At 50.5% G+C, this 17,584-nt stretch overlaps 1 protein-coding gene across 2 annotated transcripts in view; it reads right to left on the bottom strand.

Annotated features, from left to right (window-relative positions):
* ERCC3 (ERCC excision repair 3, TFIIH core complex helicase subunit) overlaps nucleotides 1–17,584 on the bottom strand; it is a gene marked incomplete at its 3' end in the record, with an annotated part of 309,947 nt that overhangs the window by 136,722 nt on the left and 155,641 nt on the right. Inside the window, exon 1 of one of the 2 annotated variants that reach the window (XM_082261050.1) lies at nucleotides 3,268–3,383. The exons of the other annotated variant lie outside the window; for it this stretch is intronic. Coding sequence (XP_082117176.1) covers nucleotides 3,268–3,295 — 28 coding nt within the window. The 5' untranslated portion in view covers nucleotides 3,296–3,383. Of the gene's footprint in view, nucleotides 1–3,267; nucleotides 3,384–17,584 lie in introns of those variants that run through there. 2 annotated transcript variants of the gene reach the window in all.

Raw genomic sequence — 17,584 nt, 5'->3', positions numbered from 1 at the left:
TCCTGTCCAGGAGACACAACAGGAAGTAAAAGGAAACCTTTCCAAAATAGAGATGAAATCCCATTAGGGGGTAGTCGTCACCAGAAGAGGTGTCCACACTAACAGATTTCCCCTCACCTCTTGTTCTAGTGACATTGTATACGTTCCATCACTTTCCATCTTAGGTGAGAACAGTCACCAGAATAAAGGAGGATCTACCCAGCAATAAAAGCCTGACAGAGGCTCCAATACATCCCGATGCTACTCACAGAAATTTTTTAATCTTCTGCTTCGAATAGCCTAGCCCTCCAGTATACTTTTACACCAGCTCCCAGCATGCTCCAACAGCTTCTCCTTGGATGCTACAACCCCCAAGCATGCACTCACAGCCTGGTCTGTGCCACAGTACCCTCCAGTATACTTTGGCACCAGCTCCCAGCTTCCTTTGACAGCCTCTCCTTGGACACTACAACTCCCAGCATGCTCTTACAACCTGGCCTGTGGAGCAGCACTCTCCAGTATACATTGACACATACTCCCAGCATGTTCTGACAGCCTCTCCTCGGACATTACAACTCCCAGCACGCCCTGACACTACAACTCCCAGCACGCCCTGACACTACAACTCCCAGCACGCCCTGACACTACAACTCCCAGCACGCTCTTACAACCTGACCTGTGCCACAGCACTCTCCAGTATACTTTGACACCAGCTCCCAGCATATTCTGACAGTCTCTCCTCAAAAACACTACAACTCCCAGCGCGCCCTGACACATCAACTCCCAGCGCGCCCTGACACTACAACTCCCAGCGCGCCCTGACACTACAACTCCCAGCGCGCCCTGACACTACAACTCCCAGCGCGCCCTGACACTACAACTCCCAGCGCGCCCTGACACTACAACTCCCAGCGCGCCCTGACACTACAACTCCCAGCGCGCCCTGACACTACAACTCCCAGCGCGCCCTGACACTACAACTCCCAGCGCGCCCTGACACTACAACTCCCAGCGCGCCCTGACACTACAACTCCCAGCGCGCCCTGACACTACAACTCCCAGCGCGCCCTGACACTACAACTCCCAGCGCGCCCTGACACTACAACTCCCAGCGCGCCCTGACACTACAACTCCCAGCGCGCCCTGACACTACAACTCCCAGCGCGCCCTGACACTACAACTCCCAGCGCGCCCTGACACTACAACTCCCAGCGCGCCCTGACACTACAACTCCCAGCGCGCCCTGACACTACAACTCCCAGCGCGCCCTGACACTACAACTCCCAGCGCGCCCTGACACTACAACTCCCAGCGCGCCCTGACACTACAACTCCCAGCGCGCCCTGACACTACAACTCCCAGCGCGCCCTGACACTACAACTCCCAGCGCGCCCTGACACTACAACTCCCAGCGCGCCCTGACACTACAACTCCCAGCGCGCCCTGACACTACAACTCCCAGCGCGCCCTGACACTACAACTCCCAGCGCGCCCTGACACTACAACTCCCAGCGCGCCCTGACACTACAACTCCCAGCGCGCCCTGACACTACAACTCCCAGCGCGCCCTGACACTACAACTCCCAGCGCGCCCTGACACTACAACTCCCAGCGCGCCCTGACACTACAACTCCCAGCGCGCCCTGACACTACAACTCCCAGCGCGCCCTGACACTACAACTCCCAGCGCGCCCTGACACTACAACTCCCAGCGCGCCCTGACACTACAACTCCCAGCGCGCCCTGACACTACAACTCCCAGCGCGCCCTGACACTACAACTCCCAGCGCGCCCTGACACTACAACTCCCAGCGCGCCCTGACACTACAACTCCCAGCGCGCCCTGACACTACAACTCCCAGCGCGCCCTGACACTACAACTCCCAGCGCGCCCTGACACTACAACTCCCAGCGCGCTCTTACAACCTGGTCTGTGCCACAGCAATAGGCACTATAGCCTGGTCTGTGACACAGCAACCTCCAGTGACTAACTCCCAGCATGCTCTGACAGCCTCTCCTTTGACACAAATGTCTGCATGCTCCGATACTACAACCCCCAGGTATACTAATACCTCTTCTTACATACTACAACTCCTAGCATGCAGAGAGGCTTTTTTTTTTCTAATGGTTGAACAAGATGGACTTGGGTGTTTTCTCACTATGTAACTCCCAACATACTCAGACACCTTTCCTGACATACTACAACACCCAGCATTATCAAGCACTACAACTCCCAACATACACCGACAGCCTCTCCTGAGAAACTACAACTCCCAGCTAGAGAAGGGGAGGTTTGGGGAAAAAAACTATTTCAAAGCAGTTTTTTCCAGAAAAATTGGAAACAAAAAGGAAAAAAAAAAAAAAGTGTGGAATATGATCCTTTACAAAGATAAAAAGCATATCTATGACATGGTATTCAAACTACATAACATGAGGATATCCCTGAGAAACTACAACTCCCAGCATGCTCTGACCCCTCTCCTGAGACACTACAACTCCCAGCCTGCTCTGACAGCCTCTCCTGAGACACATCTCCCAGCATGCGCTGGCAGCCTCCCTTAAGAGGCTAAAACTCCCAGCATGCTCTGACAGTCTCCCCTGAGACACTACAACTCCCAGCATGCTCTGACATTCTCCCCTGAGACACTACAACTCCCAGCATGCTCTGACAGCCTCCCCTGAGACACTGCAACTCCCAGCATGCTCTGACAGCCTCTCCTGAGACACTGCAACTCCCAGCATGCTCTGACAGCATCCCCTGAGACACTACAACTCCCAGCATGCTCTGACAGCCTCTCCTGAGACACCACAACTCCCAGCATGCTCTGACAACCTCTCCTGAAACACTACAACTCCCAGCATGCTCTGACAGCCTCCCCTGAGATACTACAACTCCCAGCATGCTCTGACAGCCTCCCCTAAATACTACTACTCCCAGAATGCTCTGACAGCCTCTCCTGAGACACTACAACTCCCACCATGCTCTGACAGCCTCCTCTGAGACACCAGAACTCCCAGCATGCTCTGACAACCTCTCCTGAAACACTACAACTCCCAGCATGTTTTGACAGCCTCCCCTGAGATACTACAACTCCCAGCATGCTCTGACAGCCACCAATAAAGTGACACCTCTCCTGCTTCCACAGCCTGGTCTGAGACACAGCACCCTCCTGTATACTCAGACAGCTTCTCTCCAGGACACTACAACTCCCAGCATGCTCTGACATTACAGCCTCTATTGTGTGCCTCCAGCTCCCAGAATGCACTGCTCAGCCTCCATCAGTTTACCTCTATCAGACTTGTCCTTCTTCCCCATCACACCGGCCGGCGATCCTGCTTCTCTCCTCCACAACAACAACCAGGACCTTCCAACACGCACTGACTGAGGGAGACGTCACTTCCGCCGGAAACTGGAGGAATGAGCGCTCAGGTGCGTCGGTTGGGTTTCAGAAAGGAGGCGTGGCCGTGTGGGGAAGTCTTTGCCTGTCAAGCTGAGCTGACTGAAAGCCGCGCCCCGCCTACTGAGCGAAGGGCGCATGCGCACTGTAAGACAGAGCAGCTAGTAGCCAGATACCATGCTGCATCACTTGTGCTTTATGACTGTACCATCCGGCTGCAGAGACAGTTCAGCTGCTGGGGGACTACAAGTACCAGAATGTCTTATATAGATCCAGAGGCTTCGGTCTCTGTTTTAGTTCTAATGTCTGTTTTAACCACTTAAAGCGGAGTTCCACCCTAAAATTATACTTACCTCCATCTTCTTTCTCCGGGTCACCTGAAAAACAAATGGATAATCGCAATTTTTTTTTTTTACTTACCTTATTTAGAAGATAATATACTTACCTTACTTCCTCCCCTCGGCGGCCACGGCGATTCGTCACTTCCTGGCTTTGCAATGATTCCTGGGAGATGAACGTCATCGCTCCCAGGAATCAATGCGCCTGCACCGGCCCCGATGTCAGTTCCAGTGCAGGCGCCGTCATACCTTGCTAAACAGCTTCTGGGCATGCCCAGAAACTGTGCAGGGATGACGCTGCGGCACCGGAAGTGACGACGGGGCCGGTGCAGTGCATCGTGGGACCGAAGAGGACGAAGAATAGGATCGCGCTGGCTTCAGCTGCCCACACCTGAGATGGCAGCGCTGGAGAATACATGTTCAAGGTAAGTATTTCTTCTAAAAGGTAAGTGCAACCCAGGACAGATCAGAGGCTAGCCATTATGGAATGTACTAGCCCTGACTGTCCCGGGGGGATTTTTATTAAAAAAAAACTTTCCCAGGGTGGAACTCCGCTTTAACCACTTGCCAACTGCCGCAAGTACATATACTGCGGCGGTCAGCCCCGGCCAAGCAAAGTGACATATATATACGTCACTAGCCTGTCACCGGCTTGTGAGCCAATAGCGGGCGAGCGCGCGCCCGCTGAGGTGCGTGCCCGCCCCGGCTCGTTCACTAAGGAGTCAGTGCGTGTGACCGGCGGACACGATGTCCACCGGTCACTCACCGATCGTCGGTAGAGAGGGAGAAAGGCAGGCGGCTAATGTAAACAAGCCGCCTATCATTCTTCCCTGTGTAAAAATGGAGATCAGACGGTTCTACTATGTAGGACCATTGATCTCTGTTTTTACAGTGGTAGCCATGTCCAATCACATTTATAAACACGCCCCTAGGACACACTTAACCCCACCCTCTCCAATACAGTTAACCCCTTCCCTGCCAGTGTCATTTTTACAGTAACAGTGCATATGTATAGCACTGATTACTGCAGTAATGTCACTGGTACCCCCAAAAGTGTCAAAAATGTCAGTCAAGGGTCCGATCTGTCCGCCGCAATGCCGCAGTACCGCAAAAAAAATCGCAGATCGCCGCCATTACTCGTTAAAGAAAAAAAAACCAAAAATGACAAAAATCTTTCCCGTAGTTAGTAAACGCGATAACTTTTGCGCAAACCAATCATAATACGCTTTTTGCGATTTTTTTTTTTTACCAAACATATGTAGCATAAAACAAATTGGCCGAAAATGTTAAAAAATTTAGATTTTTACATTTTTTTGGGGGGGAATTTCATATAAAAAAAAGTGAAAAATATTATTTTTGCAAAATTTACACTATTTTTTTTTTTGTTTATAGCGCATGATCAAAAAATCGCACAGGTGATCAAATACCACCAAAAGAAAGCTCTGTTTGTGGGAAAAAAAGGACGTGAAATTCGTTTAGGTACAGCATCGCACGACCGCGCAATTGTCCGTTAAAGTCATGCAGTAAAAAATCGCAAAAAACCCCCTGGTCAGGAAGGGGGTAAAATCTTCCGGGGCTTAAGTGGTTAAGGACCAGACCTCTTTCTGATACATGTTGTTTACATGTTAAAATCAGTATTTCTCTTACGTCCTCTGACAGTCTTCACCAATGGGTATTGACCTCTTATCCATAGGAGCAAGCCAGGCATAAGACTTGTTAGAAACAAAGCAATTTACATAGACACACCTTTAGGGGGCTGTCCCACTGGTCCAATACCCCCCCTGCTATCAGCATTCCCAACTCAGTTTGTCTTCTGCCTAGTTAAGGAGTAAGATAGGCTCTCCCTGTGTTGGGGCTACAGTCTCAGCCTTTCTTCTGATTTATTACTTTTATTTCTCTATCGCTCATTGACAGACGTAGTCTTCTTGATTCTCAAGAGCTGGGTTATGTTGTCTCCGCAGGAGTAGGACTAGGCAGAAAGACAAAACGTTCTGGCTCCACCTTAGGGGCAGTCCCTGAGGGTATATCCTCCCTCTCTCTGCTAAAGGGAATCCGTTTTTTTCTGTCTAGTCAGGAGTAAGGACCTAAGTTCCTTGCTGGGATCTTTTGGTCCTGGCAAGACTTTTTTTCTTTAAGAAAAAGACATTTTTTAGGTAGTTTTCTCCAGTGTTTTTTCCTGTGAGATCTTCAAGCAAAAATGTCGGACTGGGCGACACTTGTGGTCACCCCAGCCGGCCTACGAGCGCGCGCAGACCATGGCATTGCGCTTGGTCGGCCGCGACATATTCAAGTAAGTATGCGGGGCCGGGCGACGGGCTGGATGTTGAGATCCAGTGGTCACCCCGGTTTCTGCCTACGAGCGCGTGCAGACCAGAGCTCCGCGCTGGGTCGGCCGCGACGGAGTCCCAGTGAAGGGACTGACTTTGCGAGTTAAAAGTCTCGCTTGGACGCCAGGAACCAGAGAGTCGAGGCGTCCACAAACCCCCACCTCGGTGGAGAGGGTGTTGTGAAGAGAGGGTGCCTGTCGGTTCGGTATGGTGAGTAAACGTTCCCTTTTTTCCTCATTATGAGGCAGTATATATTATGGGCCCCTCCATATATGGTCAGTATATATCTGATACTTACAAGTCCCTCTTGTAATACAGCATGTGTTTGTGGGAAGTGGACTTGGTTCAAGAGCTAACACTCTACCCAGCAGACTGTAACATTACAGCAGACATAGGAGGTATAATCCTACCTTATGTGCAGTGTATCTCTGTAGATCCATATATCACCTCTTAGCAGAGTGCAGGTGGATGTGCTGGGAAGACGATATCGGCGGTCCGCCGCCATTTTGCCGTAGACCGAATGCATGTATGTCCTCAGGTCACGCCGGCCGCCATGTTTTTGGAGTCTTATGTCTCTTCTATGGGGGCGGCCATGTTTTGTGAGCCCAGCTACCTCGTGGAGGGCTGGGAACGCCGGAAGGCGTACACAGGGGGCGGAGCCACGCCTTCTGCCCGGGAAAAAGCAAACAGCTCCTTCCAGTCTGTGTAAGACAGACGCTGACTGCAGTTGGTTGGAAACTGCACTGCATCGGTTGGTGAGCCTTGGGGGTCCCTCTCTCTCTCTCTGGGATCGAGAAGCAGGTACTCTGAGGGGCGCTATTGCGCTAGGGGGAGACACACAAAAAAAAAAAAAAAAAAAAAAAAGGAAAAAGTTTTTTTGTTTTGCTGGCAAAGGTGTCCTGTATTAACATGGACCCTGCCACTCATGTATCTCCTCCGGATCCCCTCGAGGGGTCTGCAGGATCCTCCAGCACCCCACTGACAATTGAATCATTGTCAGCTATTATGGAAACTTTTGTGTCCCGGGTGGAAGTGGCTTGTCAGGGACAGGGCGCAAGAAAGCGACCCCCGCCTAACCCCTTATTATCTGAAACCTCGGATTCAGACTCTGAGCCTATTTCTGCAGTTGCAGGTACTTCATCTGGGATTGGTGTCTCGGGTCCTGTCTCTTCAGACAGTGAGGAGGATGTTTCGGCATCCGCCATAGCCCGAGAGGAAGCGTTGGTAAACGCACTCATTGTATCTGTTCAAGAGACCTTAAGGTTACAGGGTATTCCATCAGAAATAGCTGAAACTGAAATCCCTTTTGGGACTAAAAAACGCATCAAAGTGGCGAAGGTTTTTCCATTGCCCAAATGTTTTGGCAATCCAATCGAAGAAGAATGGCGTCTGCCAAAACGCACTGTTACTATTTCTAAACGCATTGACAGGCGTTATCCGTTTGAGGAAACCCTTATTAAGAAATGGACAGAACCACCTGTGGTGGATTCACCAATTGCTAGATTGAATAAAGCCACGGTTATTCCTTTAGAAGACGCTCCGTCTTTTAAAGATCCAGTGGATCGCAAGATAGAAGCTATGTCTCGCACCATGTTTTCCTTGATTGGATCAGCTTTCAGACCTATAATAGCTATTGGTCTGGTTTCGCAGGCTGTAACTGAATGGACCAAGTGGTTACGCCGGGACTTAGAAGAGGTCCCTCAGGCGGTATCAGATTTGTTGGAACAAATGATACAGGGGTTACAGTTTGTGTGTGATGCGGCGTTAGACGCCACTCCATTAATGGCGCGAGCATCAGTCTCAGCAGTGGTTCTCAGGCGTACACTGTGGCTAAAAGGTTGGTTAGCCGACCAAGGTTCCAAAAAAGCATTGGCTAATATCCCCTTTTCAGGAGAGCGTCTATTTGGAGCCAACTTAGATGAGATCATTAAGGATCTCACCGGTGGAAAGAGCACCTTTTTACCGCAAAATTTTAAAGGTAGAGGAACTCGTCAAAGACGAGGGCCTTCTTTTTCTGCTCACAAGAGGTTTTTTCGTCCAGCGGGTGAAAAAACTAAGTCCTCCAAAGCTCCTGCAGGAGGCGTCAGGGGTCGTTGGTCGGGCAAGCAAAAGCCCGCCCCCTCCAGACCTGAAGATAAACCATCCAAAGCCTGAAGGTGCGCCCCCACCCATAACTGGGGTGGGGGGACATCTTCGCCGGTTCCCGGATCCATGGCTTTCCAGAATCCCGGACAAATGGGTTTGCGAAGTCATAAGGTCAGGGTACAAGATCGAGTTTCGATCTCTCCCACCGGCGCGATTCTTCCCTTCCAATATCCGACTATCCTCAGATCGTTTAGAAGATCTGCGGAGAGCAGTCACAGATCTACTACAACAAGGAGTGGTAGTCCACGTTCCTTGGACAGAACGGTTTCAAGGGTTTTATTCAAACCTGTTTACAATACCCAGGAAAGAGGGCAAAGTACGTCCAATTCTGGACTTAAGAGCACTCAATTCTTTCGTCAACATAAGAAGATTCAGAATGGAGTCCATTCGCACGGTAGCAGCCTTCCTGCATCCAGGGGATGTCCTAGCGTCCATAGACATCAAGGACGCCTATCTTCACATTCCCATTTTCGCAGGACATCAGCGGTTTCTACGCTTTTCCGTAGAGGAGAACCACTATCAGTTTGTGGCGTTACCTTTCGGTCTCGCCACGGCTCCGCGGGTCTTCACGAAGGTGTTGGCCCCAATGTTGGCACTTCTGCGCCAAAGAGGTATATCGATTCTAGGTTACCTAGACGATCTTCTGCTTCATGCAGAGTCTCCTCAGACCTTGCTACAAAACATAGAAATTACTATGATTTCTTTACAGGAATTCGGGTGGCTGGTGAACCAGCAAAAGTCATTTCTGGTTCCCACCCAGAGGCTCGAATATCTGGGTCTAATTCTAGACACAGTCAGGACAAGAGTTTTCCTTCCGGTAGGGAAACTCCGAAAGATTCAATCAGCAGTCCAGTTGTTACTGTCCAACAGCTGGTCTTCCCTTCGGACTTGCATGAGGGTTCTGGGGTTGATGGTGGCTTCATTCGAAGCAGTCCCATTTGCCCAGTCCCATACCCGAATTCTTCAGCAAGAGATTCTTCTCAGATGGAATCGGAATCCAGAATCCCTGGACAATCAGATACGATTGAGCAAACAGACCAGAGAGTCTCTGGTTTGGTGGCTTCGGTCTCCAATGCTCAGCCAGGGAAAGTCATTTCTGCCAATATATTGGACGATAGTGACCACGGATGCCAGTCTATCTGGATGGGGAGGAATTCTCGGTCAGTTATCTGTCCAGGGACTTTGGTCCCCGGAAGAATCCAGGTTACCGATAAATGTATTGGAACTGAGAGCGATCAGACTTTGTCTGATTCACTGGACCGAGCAGCTCCAGGGCAGCCCGGTTCGGATCCAGTCTGACAATGCCACGGCCGTGGCTTATGTCAATCACCAGGGGGGCACCAAGAGTGTCCGAGCGGCCAAAGAAGTGGCTTGCATTCTTCGCTGGGCGGAACGATTTGTTCCAGCAATCTCTGCGGTATTCATTCCGGGGGTGGAGAATTGGCAGGCAGATTATCTCAGCCGTCAGACCCTGGATCAGGGGGAATGGTCCCTCCATCCAGACGTTTTCCACCAGTTGTGCCTACGATGGGGCACCCCGGATGTGGATCTGTTGGCATCACGATTCAACAGGAAAGTTCAGAGATTCGTGGCTCGCTCCCGCGATCCTCTAGCAGAAACCGCAGACGCACTGATCGCCCCGTGGGGGCAATACCAGCTAATATATGCCTTCCCTCCTCTCGCGTACTGCCAAGACTTCTTCGCAGAATAGAGGAGGAAGGAATCCCAGTAATCCTGGTAGCTCCGGACTGGCCTCGTCGAGCTTGGTACGCCGACATGGTCAGACTGGTGGCGGACGTCCCGTGGAGACTTCCTCTCAGGGAGGATCTACTGTCTCAGGGACCGATCTTCCATCCTGCTTTACGATCGCTGGCTTTAACGGCCTGGCTATTGAGACCCAGGTGCTGAAGGACAAAGGTTTGTCAGCTTCAGTTATTCCTACTCTAGTTGAAGCAAGGAAAGCGACTTCCAGAAAGATTTATCATCGCACATGGAAGTCCTACATTGCATGGTGTGAACCTTTGGGGTTCCGTCCTCGGTCTTATTCGATTAGTCGAATATTGGCTTTTCTGCAACAAGGGGTTGAGCAGAAACTGGCCTTGAGTACTATCAAGGGTCAGGTCTCAGCATTAGCCATCTTCTTTCAGAAGCCTTTGGCTACTCATTCCTTGGTGCGGAACTTCATCCAGGGGGTGCGACATCTGGCTCCGCCAGTGCACGCGCCGTTACCCCCCTGGGATCTTAATTTAGTGTTGTCGGTTCTTCAGAAACCTCCCTTTGAAGATATTAGGGAGATTCCTCTACCCACGTTGTCCCAGAAGGTGGCCTTCTTGGTGGCTATTACTTCTGCACGCAGGGTGTCAGAACTGGCCGCATTATCTTGTCGTTCACCATATCTGGTGGTTCATAGAGATAAGGTGGTTCTTCGTCCGAATCCATCCTTCCTACCAAAAGTGGTTTCAGAATTTCATCTGAATGAAGAAATTGTATTACCTTCCCTGTGTCCTAAGCCCAGTCATCCTCGGGAGTTTGCTTTACACTCCTTGGATGTGGTCCGGGCGATCAGGGTATACTTGAAAACGACAGACTCGTTTCGCAAGACGGATTCACTTTTTGTGATCCCAGATGGACCCAAAAAGGGGTTGCCTGCATCTGCCGCGACCATTTCCAGATGGATCAGACAAACGGTAGTGCAGGCTTATTCTATTAAGGGTCGGGAGCCCCCGTTCCCTGTTAAGGCGCACTCCACTCGGGCACTTAGTGCGTCATGGGCCTTTCGCCATCAGGCGTCAGTGGTCCAGGTGTGCAAGGCGGCTACCTGGTCGTCGGTGCATACCTTTTCTAAACATTATAAAGTTGATGTAATGGCATCTTCTGATGCCTCGTTTGGCCGCAAGGTTTTGCAGGCCGCAATTTGAGGAGACCAGTGGTCTACCTCGAGGGTTTTTTTCCGTTGGAAAATTTTTTCTTTAGTCTCATTCTTTGTTTATAATGAGCCTTTAAAACTTCTAGTTTGGCGCCGGTTGGGCCTTCTAGATTGGATTTGATTTTGTCAATCCCACCCCTCATTTGTGGCACTGCTTCTGGATGTCCCAGCTCTTGAGAATCAAGAAGACTACGTCTGTCAATGAGCGATAGAGAAAAATGGATTTTTGTAAGATCTTACCGTAAAATCCTTTTCTCTTAAGCTCATTGACAGACGTAGTAGCCGCCCCTCTATCATTGAGTTGGGTTGGGTTAAATTCTCTGTACTGCTTTAAACAGAACTGATTCCCTGTAGCAGAGAGAGGGAGGATATACCCTCAGGGACTGCCCCTAAGGTGGAGCCAGAACGTTTTGTCTTTCTGCCTAGTCCTACTCCTGCGGAGACAACATAACCCAGCTCTTGAGAATCAAGAAGACTACGTCTGTCAATGAGCTTAAGAGAAAAGGATTTTACGGTAAGATCTTACAAAAATCAATTTTTTATGCTGTGTTTTCTTGCACTACTAGCTTTTTATTTGTTTCCTGCGATTAGTTTAGTCGGATCTTCGGAAGACTATGGCGTTTGCGGAGCTGGGAGTCGGACTGGTCGTCCTGGTGTCCCAGGACAGAGAACCTTATGGAATTCCAGCCCGCCATCGAGCGTTTAGCAGGCTATGAGTACGCCCTGGCCTCGCAAACGACCTGTCCCTTTCCTCAGGGACAAAAGCCAGCGAGGTGGCCACCTCGCTAGGATGCCTCAACCGCAGTTCCGTGCGTTGCTAGAGTCCTGTTTTGGCTGACGGCACCCCCGCCACCTGGGGTGGAAGGCTTCCCGTCGCAGAGGCGCGCCCACGCCATCATGGAACGGTGAGTACATTCGGTGTGGGGCCTCTGTCTGGGGATGACAGTCTGCTGTGTCTGTGCTCTCCCCTCATGTCTGTGTGTCTGGGGCTCGCATTCCTCCTGGTCCCTGCGGGGGCTCTACCGCGTCCAGGACGCTCTGTGGGGGGTTGTTGGGGTCCCTAAACCCTGTGGCACTATTAGTGTGTTTTTTTACTGGGGTACAGACATGTGTGGGTGCCCTGCAGCGGTGAAATACAGCGGGGCCGCCATTTTGGGTATGGGCGGCTGCTCGGGCTTCACTATGGGCAATTCAGCAGCGATTTTCTGTAGTAGTGTATCGCGCCCTTCGGGTCCCATCTTGTGTGTGGCGGTTTGCTTTATACATGTGTTCGGTGGCCATTTTCCCAGAGCCTCCCATTGATTCCTATGGGCAGCCGTTTTTCTTTAGTCCGAGTCCTGTTTAGCCTCTAGCGGTGTGACATCACTTCCTTTCCTCATGCAGAGAGATCATCAGCAAGCGTGGTAACACTCCTGGGGGTCTTTTATTGCTGTTTTTTGGGGGATATCTCCTGGCTATCAGTTTTATTCCTACCTGTGGGGTATTTCAGTCTAGCCCCCTATTGCGGTGGGATCGCCGCTGTTGCGATTTAAAGGGCCAGCACCATAAAAGCTTTTATGTAGTCCCAGGACAGCAAATTCCCCCCAGCTTTGGTGGATGATTCAGGTACATCTGCATCATCTGCAATTGCTGCTGCACTTGCAACTTTAGCATCCAAGGTGGATCTATTGATGTCTGAACGAGATTCTAGAAAAAGGCCTAGGCTTTCTCTCTCCTCTGATTCAGAGTCTGATATGGTTGCCATAGACAGTGTACCCCCTGAAGGGTCTCAGTCCTCTCACTCGGATAAGGAGGCGGGGGATGAGGAGGGGAATGAGGAGGGGGATGATTCCCCCCCTGGGACGGCCAGAGAACACGCTGCTATGTCTGCGCTTATTACCACTGTTAAAGATGCACTACATTTAGAGGATGAGCCCCACCCACCGGGTAAGCGGTCTACCTTTGGGACCCGTAGCACCCAGAAGGCGGCACAGGTGTTTCCTTGTCCCGCTGAGTTTCACGAAACGGTGAACGAGCAATGGTGCAATTTGAAGCGCAATTTTTTGGTATCAAAACGGTTTCAACTCCGTTATCCCTTTGCGTCTCCTACGGATTTGCGCTGGTCCGTGGCCCCTACACGGTGTCCAGATTGAACAAGGCCACTCTTATGCCCACGGAGGATTCTCCGGTGTTCAGGGACCCTACGGATAGGCGGATGGAATCTCTTGCTCGCCACTCCTATATGGTGGCGGGTTCCTTGATGAAACCTATTTTCGCCTCAGTGATGGTCTCTCAGGCTGTGGTAGATTGGACCAAGGTGCTCAGATGCACCCTTGTGGCTGATTCCGCCTCTCCTACTACTTTGGAGATGGTGGACCAGATTATTCAGGCTGTCCTGTACCTGTGTGACGCGGCCTTGGATGAGGCCTCTTTAGCCGCACGACTGTCTGCTGTCGCGGTGATAACCCGTCGTTTGGTATGGCTGAAGAGCTGGTCGGCTGACCAGACTTCCAGGAAGACGGTGTCTGACATCCCTTATGCGGGGACTCCCCTTTTTGGGGACTCCCTGGACAAATTGGTAAAAGGGGTCACTGGGGGCAAGAGCACTCTGCTGCCCCAGAATCCCAAGGGTAAGTTTTTCCGCGGTAAGCTGGGCCCTTCCTTTAAACCAAATCAGGGGTCCTTTCGTGCCTTCAAGGCACAGGACAAGGGCAAACCCTTCAAAGGCCATGGTGGCCAAAGGAAGCCTTGGGCGGGCAAGTCAAAAGCCGCCCAAGCTGGTGCGGCGGCCCAGTCCGCCTCGATCTGAAGGGACGCCCTCACCCATTCCAGGGGTAGGGGGATGTCTGCGCGGTTTTCTCGAACCTTGGCTGCTCCGGATTCCGGACAGGTGGGTTCAGGAAATCATTCGATCAGGTTACAAGATCGAATTCCTTTCGCGGCCAGCGGACAGGTTCTTTCCTTTAAATCTTCATTTGACCCCGTATCGTTTGCAAGATCTTCATCGGGTGGTTCAGGATCTTCTCGCCCAGGGGGTAATCGTCCCGGTGCCACATCGGGGACAGATTTCGGGGGTTTTACTCAAATCTGTTCACTGTGCCCAGAAAGGAGGGCAAGGTACGTCCAATTCTGGACTTGAAAGCTCTTATCCGCTTCGTGCGGGTTCAAAAATTCCACATGGAATCCCTCCATTCGGTGGTAGCCTCCCTGAGCCCAGGAGATTTCCTGGCTTCCATCGAACTCAAGGATGCGTATTTACACATCCCCATCTTCGAGCGTCATTAGAGGTACCTCTGATTCGCTATCGCGGAGGAACACTATCAGTTTGTGGCGTTACCTTTCGGTCTCGCTTCGGCTCCAAGGGTGTTCTAGCCCTGTTACAGGCACAGGGAGTTGCGATCTTGGGATATCTGGACGATCTCCTGTTAAGGTCGAGTGCCAGTCAGAGCCTGTTACGCGATCTGTCAACTATGGTTCAGACGCTCCAGGAGTTCGGGTGGACCATCAACGTTCAGAAGTCGACTTTGTCTCCTTCTGTTCGCCTCCCTTACTTGGGGATGGTCCTGGATTCCGCCCAAGCAAAAGTCTTTCTGCCGGAGGAAAAGCTCCGGACTCTGCAGAACGATGTCAGGTCCCTCAGGGACAGCGAATCCTCATCACTCAGGACCTGCATGCGGTCCCTGGGATTGATGGTGTCAGCCTTCGAGGCGATACAGTTTGCACAGTTCCACACACGATCGGGCAGACGCCACGGATGCGCTGGTGGTGCCTTGGAATCAGTATTGCCTGATTTATGCCTTCCCCCCGATTCAGTTGTTGTCCAGGTTCCTTCGTAGGTTGGTCTCGGAACCGAAGTTGGTGATTCTGGTGGCCCCGGACTGGCCGCGCCGGTCCTGGTACGCAGACATCATACAACTGGTCGTCGAGCCTCCCTGTCGGCTCCCGTTACGGGACGATCTGCTGTCTCAGGGGCCGATCTTCCATCCTGCTTTACGGTCGCTGGCTTTAACGGCGTGGCTGTTGAAATCCAGGTCCTGAAAGATCGGGGTCTCTCATCGGCAGCCATTCCTACCCTGCTTAAGGCTAGGAAAGCCTCGTCCGGTAAGATCTATTACCGTACCTGGAAGGCTTATTTTGCCTGGTGTGAATCCAGGGGCGTCCATCCTCACTCCTTTTCGGTGGCGAGGGTGTTGGCCTTCCTGCAAACTGGTGTGGACCAGCGTCTTGCGCTGACCACGATTAAGGGTCAGTTGTCTGCACTGGCAATCCTTTTCCAGCGCCCCTTGGCGTCAAACTCTTTGATACGCACCTTTATTCAAGGAGTGCGTCATTTGGCTCCTCCTAGGAGAGCGCCTTTACCTCCTTGGGACTTGAATTTGGTCCTGTCCGTTTTGCAACGTCCTCCCTTTGAGTGCATCCGGGAGATTCCTCTGCCTGTGCTGTCTCAGAAGGTTGCCTTCCTGGTGGCGATCACATCTGCCCGCAGAGTGTCAGAGTTGGCGGCCCTGTCGCGCCGCTCCCCTTACCTGGTTGTTCATAGGGATAAGTTGGTCTTGCGACCTAACCAATCTTTCCTTCCTAAGGTAGTTTCAGATTTTCACCTTAACGAGGATATTGTCTTGCCTTCGCTGTGTGCGAATCCTAAGCATCCTAAGGAGTTTGCCTTGCATTCCTTGGATGTAGTCCGGGCGATCATGGTGTACCTGGCGTCTACTGAATCCTTCAGAAAGTCGGATTCCCTTTTTGTCCTTCCCGAGGGCCCTCGGAAGGGTATGGCTGCGTCTGCGGCAACCATTTCAAAATGGATCAGGCAGACAATTGTACAGGCCTATTCTATTAGGGAACCGGTTCCGCCCTTCTCTGTCAAGGCGCACTCTACCAGAGGGGTGAGTGCGTCCTGGGCCTTCCGACATCAGGCTTCGGTGGCCCAGGTGTGCAAGGCAGCGACTTGGTCGTCCGTGCACACCTTTTCCAAATTCTACAAACTTGACGTTTTGGCATCAGCAGATGCCTCCTTTGGCCGCAAAGTTCTGTGTGCGGCAGTGCCTTGAGGGGGCCATGGCGTTGGCCGGTCCCCGTCTGTTGGGGTTGTTTTCCCCCTTGTTTGTTTGCTTTCCTGGGTTGTTTGCTCCAGTTGAGCTTTTCTGTTACCCAGAGTTTTTACCTTTCTGCTCTGATAAAGTTCCTTTCACTGACCTGGGTGCTGCGTTGCCTTTGTGACGGTTGCGCTTCCCACCCCTCATGTCTACACTGCTTTGGGACATCCCATTGGTGAATACTGTATGAGTGAGCAGCGACTGTCAGAGGACGTAAGAGAAAACAATTTTACGGTAAGATTTTACAAAAATTCATTTTTTTCTATCGTCCATCAACAGACGCAGCCTCATCTCCATGAGCTGATTGGGTTATGCTGCCACCTGCAGGAGTAGTCTAGGCAGTACGTTAGTGCAAAACTTTTAACATGTACACGCCCTAGACTGCCAAAAAGTCTCACACATGGGGTAACCCTGTACTCAGGAGAAGCAGCAGAATGTATTTTGGGGTGTCATTTCGCATATTCCCATGGCATGCGTGAGCAATATATAATTTAGTGACAACTTTGTGTAAAAAAACAAACAAAAAAAAAAACAAATTGTCATCTTCCCGAAACTTAGGGCAAAATATAAAATACTCAATGGACTCAATATGCCTCTCCGCAAATAGCTTTGGGTGTCTACTTTCCAAAAAGGGGTCATTTGGGGGTTGTTTGAACAGTCCTGGCATTTTATGCTCAATCTTAGCAACACATCACCCACTCTTCTAACAACTTGAAAACCAAGCCTTTTCTGTGACTTTTTGTTTACATGAAAAAATATATTTTTTTTTTTTACAAGAAAATTACTTTGAACCCCCAAACATTATATATTTTTTTTAAAGCAGAGGCCCTACAGAACAAAATGGTGGATGTTGCAATTTTTTTTGTCACACGGTATTTGCGCACACATTTTCCAAACGCAATTATTGCGTAAAAAAAAAAAAAAAAATAAACACTTTTTTTATATTTAATGCAGAAATACACTATATAATTCCTAATTGTTTGGTAAAATGTAAAATATGATCTTATTGATCTTATGCCGAGTACATAGACACCAAACATGACATGCTTTAAAAATTGCGCACGCCCGTGCAGCAGCAACAAACTACGTATGGTTTTAAAAGCCTTTAAAAGTCTTTACAGGTTACCACTTTGGACTTACAGAGGAGGTCTACTGCAAGAATTACTGCCCTCAACCTGGCATTTGCGGTGATACCTCACATGCATGGTGCAATTGCGGTTTACATATGACTCTAGACCAACGCTTGTGTGCGCATTTGCGCGCAAGCACGGGGGGACAGGGGGGTTTGATTTTTTTTTATTTGCTTTTTTATGTTATTTTGACACCTTTTCTTTCATTTTTTTTTTTTTTTAATCATTTTTATTGTTATCACAGTGAATTTAAATTTCCCCTATGA

The sequence above is a fragment of the Pelophylax lessonae genome (assembly GCF_965119305.1).
Source record: "Pelophylax lessonae genome assembly, chromosome: 6".
NCBI classification, from domain to species: domain Eukaryota; kingdom Metazoa; phylum Chordata; class Amphibia; order Anura; family Ranidae; genus Pelophylax; species Pelophylax lessonae.
The sequence above is the reverse complement of the archived record's forward strand: the minus strand, read 5'-3'. Positions and strand labels throughout refer to the sequence as shown.